The 7693-nt window shown below is 37.4% G+C and overlaps 2 protein-coding genes across 3 annotated transcripts in view; one reads left to right on the forward strand and one right to left on the reverse strand.

The window, feature by feature from the left end:
* The window catches only part of si:ch211-214p13.3 (nectin-1), a 39348-nt gene extending 38895 nt beyond the window's left edge, over positions 1-453 (reverse strand). Inside the window, exon 1 of the mRNA XM_037976198.1 lies at positions 190-453. Coding sequence (XP_037832126.1) covers positions 190-237 — 48 coding nt within the window. The 5' untranslated portion in view covers positions 238-453. The remainder of the gene's footprint in view (positions 1-189) is intronic.
* Positions 454-4501: 4048 nt separating this feature from the next.
* On the forward strand, positions 4502-7561 carry LOC108229547. Of its 2 annotated transcripts, none has more exons than XR_005233254.1 (4): positions 4502-4673; positions 4767-5084; positions 5183-6384; positions 6710-7561. XR_005233254.1 is itself a non-coding variant. In XM_017405220.3 (4 exons), exons 1-4 carry the CDS (start codon positions 4607-4609, stop codon positions 6752-6754), a joined length of 690 nt encoding a protein of 229 aa, XP_017260709.1. In that variant the 5' UTR covers positions 4503-4606; the 3' UTR covers positions 6755-7560. The 2 variants fall into 2 exon arrangements, 1 of the variants encoding a protein (XP_017260709.1); XM_017405220.3 differs by having other exon boundaries at positions 4503-5084; positions 5183-5279; positions 6315-6384; positions 6710-7560.
* Positions 7562-7693: the final 132 nt, after the last annotated feature.

A 7693-nucleotide genomic window follows, 5' to 3' on the forward strand; every position in this document is an offset into this window, starting at 1 on the left:
TTAGCTTTCTTCAGGATCTAACGCTGACTCATCACGCTTAGCAAGAACAGGAAGTGCCGAACATTACAAAACACACGAAGAAGAAAACTAGTTCTTCAAAATAAAAGCATAAATTAACCGCTAGGTGTCACTGTTTGACTAATGAACAAGAAGGAGAATTTTAACATTTAGTAGCCATTTACACAGTATGGACATGAAGAAAAACAGTATTCCAAACATTGAGACGGGCGCGCCCATCCTCCCTGCTCCTCTGGGAAATAAAGTCAGGCTTTGTCACCGCTGTCTGGTGAAAACATGTAAAGCATCGCGCCAGGAAAAAAGCGAACTATGTAAAAAAAGTTTTAAGTTTCCATATAAAACTGTGACGAAGGGAGCCAAGTCACAGCAGAGAGTATTTTCCTCCTCCTCTTGTTTTCCTCCTCAGGTACAGACACGCACTGAGATGCACAGCGAGAGAGGACCAGCTTCGAGTGACGTACACCTTTACGTACGACTGTGCGTAGTGACGTATGCACGTAATGAAGTATATCGCCAATGACTTATATATATCCATATAAGTCATTGTATATCGCACTGTTAGTGGCATTACCATGTGAATAAGTAACGGATCTGCAAGGCTCAAACTAATCATAGACGAAGTACAATCAAGTTTTATGGCCAAAAGACTTATAACTAATAATATAAGACTGGTGCTGGACATCTATATGAAGATATAGGATTCTTGTTGTTTTTAGATTGTTTTAAAGCCTTTTACACCAAATAAACGTAAATAACTTAAATACTTAAATAAATTTGTTTTTGGAAGATACTTTTCCTCATCCATAAGAACTTCATATAGACATGGTAACAGCTCAATGAACTTGCACTACATTTGATCTGTCTAGTATCAGACAGGAATGTCGCTTTCTATTAGTTGCTCAACTCTTAGCAGACCATATTATATCCAGTCAAATTCAAGGTATCTCTTTGTGCTGAACTTTGTGCTGAATGTTCACAAAGACCAGACCAATACACAAATAAATCTTAAAATAAGAAATAAAATTCACTCATTATGTTACTCATATCTGTTAATGTGCTCTTAAACAGAGAATTTGTAAAACCAGCTTACAGCAGCTGTGCTCCCTGGCTGATCAACCTGCAGAAAACCCTGCACTCTTATCCTTTACACTAAATATTGATGGAAGTAAGTAATTAAGTATGTACAATTCATTGTGAAGTTAAAAGAAGAATCTGTTGTCTTCTTAAGATTGTTGATTTCATAAAAAAGTAAATCCTCCTCCCCTGAGATTGGGTGCTGCTTCCTGGGTCTCAAGCCAATTAATTACCTGTGCTGCACTGTTTAATGGTTGTGAAGTTGCACTTCAGTGCCTCTTGGATGTCATACACTCCTGTTGTACAGGCTCAGATGCCTCTTTGTTCTTGATTTGAATAATGTAAACTTGGTCAGACATTGTAGTGGAGAGCTGCCATTTTATTTCACTTCAGTTTTCCCCTGTTTATGTGCTGGTAGGTAGGTCATTTTGTAGGTTTGTATATTTTGTTTTTATGTAGAGTTAGGTAAGTTTCTTTTAATTTTCTTGGTTGTTTTTTTGTTTTTTTTGTGTGTGTGTGTGTTGACCTGAGCTCTCCCTGAAGCTTTTTATAAGTCTGTACAGAAAAGAACTGAACAACTTAGAAGAAAATAAACAAACTAGACAAATAAAAATGTCAAAATCAGTGCAAGAAACCTGTTCTCTTTTTTTTTATTTTCATTTTTGATCATTTGCTGAATTATATAAATCACAGTACAGTTACGTAAAAGTATGGTAGCAAATATAGGAAAGCTTAGCTCATACAAACAGTTAAAACCTTGTTTGTATTGCTATAACCCTGTGTAGAATTGAAGTTTGCAGATATTTACGATAAACTACAAGCATTTGAAGCTGACACTCTCACAAAGAGAACATTGAGTTTTTTGGGGGGGAAACAACAAAACATTTCTTTGCTGTACTGCAGGGCAAACATAAAATGTAGCGGATGGTTTCTTTCTCGCTCAGAGACAAATTTAGGGCCTGCTCTGGTAGGGAAAAGGAAGTGGCTCTCCACCCCTCAGCCAAAACTGGACACCAAAGCAAACTGTTCTGCAAAGAGAAAAACAAAAACCCTGTGTGATGAAATAAGTTGGTTTAAAGAAATGATTGTGGTGAAAAAAGGGAAAAGATCTTAACAAAAGGCTTGTCATTTTGGGATAACTGTAGTTTAAATTTTGATAGTGTTTTGTGTTTTAAGAAGACTTTGTTTGCAAATAACAGCACCTCTGCCAACTGCATGGCTAAAGATAAATTTCAGGCACTTTATTTTGCATTACAGTAGTACTACTCTCTCTGAAAGAGAACATGTTCATGTTCTGTTGCTGTTTTACCTTCTTGCCTCTAGGTGGAGCTGCTTTGACAGCATAAGGCAGAATAGACTGTTAGTAAAGAAAAGGGAATCAACAATTACTTTAATAAAGTTCATGAGTTTAAACCATTGTCTCCTATTTTCATTACAACCGCCATAGCAATCAGGTGGTGGAATATGTGTTGTGAATGACTCTCAGCTACTACTTCACCAAATTTTAGCCTCCACCTTTGGAGGTGGGTGATAAGGAGAACAGAACATATATCCAAAGTGGTTTTGTGTTTCTTTCAGCCTACATGTCTTCACTCAGTTGCAGTAAAGATGTGGAAACTTTTAACACGTTTTCAGCCCACACTGGCCCTGTGCATCACAAACCAAACACAGCCTTCGGAGAACAAACTGTACATAACTTAAAGGTTCAGAGGAAAACCCACTGGTGTCAGTCCTTACAGACAGGAAGCTCAAACCAATGTCTCTGCTGTCTGGTTTGACATTCGAAGCATATTTCTCTCACACCTAATGAGCTGCATGTAAAATGAAACGCTTGTGAAAAACAGCAACATGATAATTAATGCAACAGCATCTGTGTTGTTCCCAAACTAAACACACATTAGAGAGGTTGTGTCTGATGGGTTTCATCTCATTTATTCTAGCATTTTAAAACAAATAAAAAACATAAATGATTAAGGAATTTATTTATTTCTGGGAGCAGCTTGATTGATTGCTGCACAACTAGATAGATGTTTCAGCCAATGCAGCATCCAGAGGTGCACAGCTGCACAGTCAAACCAGTGTACTTTTGTGTTAAAAATGCAAAATCTGACACAGAAAACAGACAGAAATGCTGCACTTTTAGCATAATACACATTTATACTGTTTAATCTTTCCTTGCAGAGACGTCTCCCTTTCCGAGCAATTAATCTACGGTTTTACTGGTTCAAATTTATGCATTGAGGAAACGTACGAGCAAATTGTGCAGCGTTGCCAACAGAGAACAGAGGTGCTCTGATGTCTCTCTCTGTGTTCTGCTACGGGCTTTCTAANTAGGCATTTCAAATACTCACAAACATCCATCAGAGCCTGTAAGGGTCAGAGATTTGCTGCAGTAAACCCTCTCTCCTTCACACACAGACAGGGTTTTTTTTTCACTCTAGGAGTCTTTTTAATCACAGTTTATGTTTTATATCTTCCTCTGAAGTCTGCAGAAGGAGGTGTGTGATTCAGAGCCAGCATGAATGTGTGAATATTGCTCAAAAATAAATGTATGCTTAATGATTTGGGGTAAACGTTGACATAAGTCTGCAACAAACTGAGTTTAAGTCATTGTTGTGGGGTTTGAAGGTGATGGAAACATGACTGTTTGTTTGTACCTGTAAGTGAAAAAATGTGTGGTTAAGGGTTGAGGCTTGAGGCTTGAGGCTTTTTCTGGTAGGCTCATCAGTGTGGGAAGGCCCTGCAGTTTCAGTTAATCGAATAACACGCACAATGTTCCTCTGCCTGCCAAAGAATCCTAAATGCAAAAATCCAAGAACACTGGAGGATGGATATTAGCTACAATCAAAGCAGCAGATTAATGTTAGTTAAGTTTTTTTCTATAAATAGAAAGAGATAACTCTGAGAGGTCTCATGTTTTGCTCTTCTTTCCTGCTTGTTAGCGTCTCTCTCTCTCTCTGATAAATGTGACCACGAGTGCCTACTGACTGCTCCAAAGAGCTTCTTTACTAAACTAGCATTTGGAGGAATAAAAAGTCACAGCACTTGTGCACGCAAACACAATAAACAGAAGGAATGAAGCACAGAGTGGGAAGAGGTTTGGGAGAAGGCAGAGGAAAATGAATGCATTGTTGTTCAGTTATGCTGTCATTTCTGAGTTCTTGGACAACAGACCAAGTGTGGATATGTGCTGCAGATTTATGAAGAAACAGGAAAATTAAAAATGGATTTTGTTAGTTTTTCTTGTAATAAGAAAAGAAAGAAAATAGTTGAGAGTTCTGGAGGAAATTGTGTCACAAATGGAATCAAACACATGTAAATAAATACACTTAAACTTAAAAAGGACCTTTTAAACAAATTAAACAGAAAAATTTCTGCTCTAAAATGTTTTATTTCACCTTTCCTCTACATTGCCAGCAACCAACTACTTCCTGTTCTCAGCAGCTCCTCTGCAGCAGCACTTCAAGCTGATCGTGAAGTTCCAGTCTGTCTCTCGCTGTCTGGGGGGGTCATCATGTTGGGCTCAAAGCAAGCAGCTCTGCTCTTCATCCAGCTGGTGAAAATGGGGAGTGTCTGTGCAGGTATGGAACAGATTTCTGTTTGTGATGCTCGTGTTTATCCAGTTATTAAACTGGGGATGGTCTTTAACACTGATATGTTTTCTTCATTGTCAGTGCATCTGATACCTGTGTACAGAGAGGTGCTGGTGTCCAGAGGAGAACCAGTCCAGCTCACTTACAACATATCCAAAACAAATTTAGCAATGATCCAATGGAAACATGGCAGATCTTTGTTTTCTTATTCCATCTCGCTGAATAAAACCTTTTCAAATTTTACTCCCAGCAGACTCATAACAGTCAGTGACACACTGACCACTCTACGTATTCTTAATGTTCAACATGATGATACAGGACTGTATAGATGTGAAATAACTGAATCACAGGGCCTTCACATCATTACATGGAATTTAACAATAACAGGGAACCAAACAGGTATGTAGAGCAAAAAACACGACTGATCATTTCTCCAACACATACAGTACAGATCAAAGTTTAAATTATATGATATGTTGACTGATACTTGGTTTTAGTTTCAGGCATCAGATCTTCACAGCTCCTTTTGTTTACACTACCTCCCGCCATTGTGTTGCTTTTTGTTTTGATCACATCAACTATCTGCTTCTACATGTGAGTAAAACCTTCAGCTTCAGATTTACAAAAATGAACACATGAATGTTTCTGTTCTCTGCTGGTGCAGAGCTCCTGTCAGTACTGATACACAGGACTGTATACAATTACTAACATACAAATATACTTACAATTACATTAATTCCAAACATTTGTCTGTTTTTTAATCGTTGACCCTTCGTGTCATTTTGACATGAAGTTTAGCTCTTGAAGCTGTTAGCACTGATTGAACTGAGTGTGAGTTTTTGTTTTTTCTTTGTAACGTAAAAAAAAGCAATTAAGAAAATCTAATTTTCCATTAAGTCAAACATAGAAATGATTTGCAATTTCTGCGATATGCCATAAATCCAAAGACGTATTTAAAATGGGAAGTATTTTTTAAAAAACAACGCAATTTTGTAAATAAATAACGTAATCATATTCTCATTTATTCTCTACTTTTTCTTTTTTTTTTAACAAATTATATTTATTTTTTCTACCCTTTGACCCTTAGATGTCTTTTGGGCCAAGTTGTGGTTGAGAAACTGCAGGTTTAGGAATAAATACACACAATGACAAAGTGTTCAGCTGACACACGACACAGATCATTTCCTTTTTTGACTTTTCTTCATGCCTGGGGCCGGCAGGGGGAAATTTAATCCTCATACTACAAACTTACACAAACAGAGGATGCATTAACTGCTTTTAGTTTAACAAAAGATAAAAATAACTAAATATAAAACATTGTGTTCTGGTATCAGTGCATGTGATGCTTCATTTAAGGGATTAGATTTGTCTTTCATTCTTTAGTTTAATATATCAAGTTTACTAAAAAGGCCTTATTTTAAATGTGTCTTCTGTACAATATGAATTTTAAAACTAGGTATAGAAAGCTGTAGTACATAAATATATTTTGTGTTTGTGCAAAAGAATTTACTCAAATTATTTATTTTGAAAAAGTTACTTGAACTCACAAAACATTACTGACTTTATTATGAAAAAGGAGCAACAGCAAAGTACAAAGAAAGGTTTTTGGACTCTGTTTTATTTCTGCAGGAAACATAAGACCAGAAAAGCAAATCTGGACCGGGTCCAGAACCAGTCTCAGTCTCAGCCAGAGAGAGAGGTCAGATCACTTCTGTCAACTTTCACACATTTGTCTTTGCTTTTCCATCTGTCTTACTGCTCACATTTTACTTGTGTTATCTTCTATGCATCACAACTTCCACCTTTAATGGCAGCTTCGGACTGCTGGTACTTTCTCGCAATCATCACAGATCCACTGCTTCATCTGCCAGCATCAGATCAGCTTGTCTTTAGCTTCTTGCGTCCCAGACTACCTTTCTTCATCTCTGCTTCACACACTGTTCTTCTTGGTTGTAGTACAAGCTCAGATTCTGACTATTTCATTGATCAACAAGCCACTAACTGTGACGCTCTTTTTACTGCAGATTGTCTCCCCTCTACTGACTGTCGTGTCCTACCACAGGATTTGACTTTACTCTGAATAGCTTGATCCCCTCACCTTCTAAGCCTTGTCACTATGTGCTTTTAACTTCCAACTCGAATGAAAACCGACATTTATATTGCTGTGATAGCTGGAAAAATTCCCAAAGGAATCTCTGTTGATCTTATCAGTGCTTCTGACACCCAGGACCCCTCTCCCTAAAACAAAAACCCTGTAGATGTCCTGACTCTGAAAACAGACACAAACAAGTGTCAATGCTGTTGATCTTAAGGACATTTTCATTCTGACAGAACTGACGCACAAAGATCTGTTTCTCCACACCTGGCTGTAAACTTTGGTTCTTACAATATTAAAGAAGTCTGAGTCACTAACATTCATCCAGGACTTAAAGGACAGAACCACATCTCCTCCTCTGGTGGATTTAAGAACACATGTTTCTCTTTCCATGGACTGTCTGATTAAATGTGTGTTTGCTAACATGTTGAAAAAGTACTTTTCCGCCCTGCAATGTTCCTGTTTATTTTAAGAATAATGTGCATTTTTTCTGTAGCTGTGTTTTTGCAGAGCAATGGAAATGACTCCAATCCCAACAAGTTTTTTGTTTTTTCATCGGATAAAATATATGCATCTTTTTAATCACAGTTTTATCTGTCAGATCATTTCTTGCAATGCCAACAACAAAAACATTTTTTGTTATTATAAAACAATAACGTGGCACTATTTTTCATGTACAGTACACCATGAAAACAGCTTTGCTCTCTTTTCTTAAATAAACACAAATGAAAGCTTTACAAGAGTCTTACTTGGTCCAAATACACTATCGCCCTCTGCTGGCCATAAAACCAGCTTACTGCTCAACCTGCAGAAAGTCCTGCATATTTATCCTTTACAGCAGATATTTATGGAAGAGGTTGATATGGAGGCTGTAAGGAGCTGCAAGTGGGTCTGTGGGAGGACTGGATGAAAG

This window comes from Kryptolebias marmoratus, linkage group LG6, assembly GCF_001649575.2.
Source record: "Kryptolebias marmoratus isolate JLee-2015 linkage group LG6, ASM164957v2, whole genome shotgun sequence".
Lineage (NCBI taxonomy): Eukaryota > Metazoa > Chordata > Actinopteri > Cyprinodontiformes > Rivulidae > Kryptolebias > Kryptolebias marmoratus.

Excerpts from the sequence above, each read along its gene's own strand:
- LOC108229547 (XM_017405220.3), top strand. The coding sequence starts at position 4,607 with ATGTTGGGCTCAAAGCAAGCAGCTCTGCTCTTCATCCAGCTGGTGAAA. Across the intron at positions 5,085-5,182 it reads AATAACAGGGAACCAAACAG|TTTCAGGCATCAGATCTTCA; the intron begins GTATGTAGAGCA and ends ACTTGGTTTTAG. Across the intron at positions 5,280-6,314 it reads TCAACTATCTGCTTCTACAT|GAAACATAAGACCAGAAAAG; the intron begins GTGAGTAAAACC and ends TTATTTCTGCAG.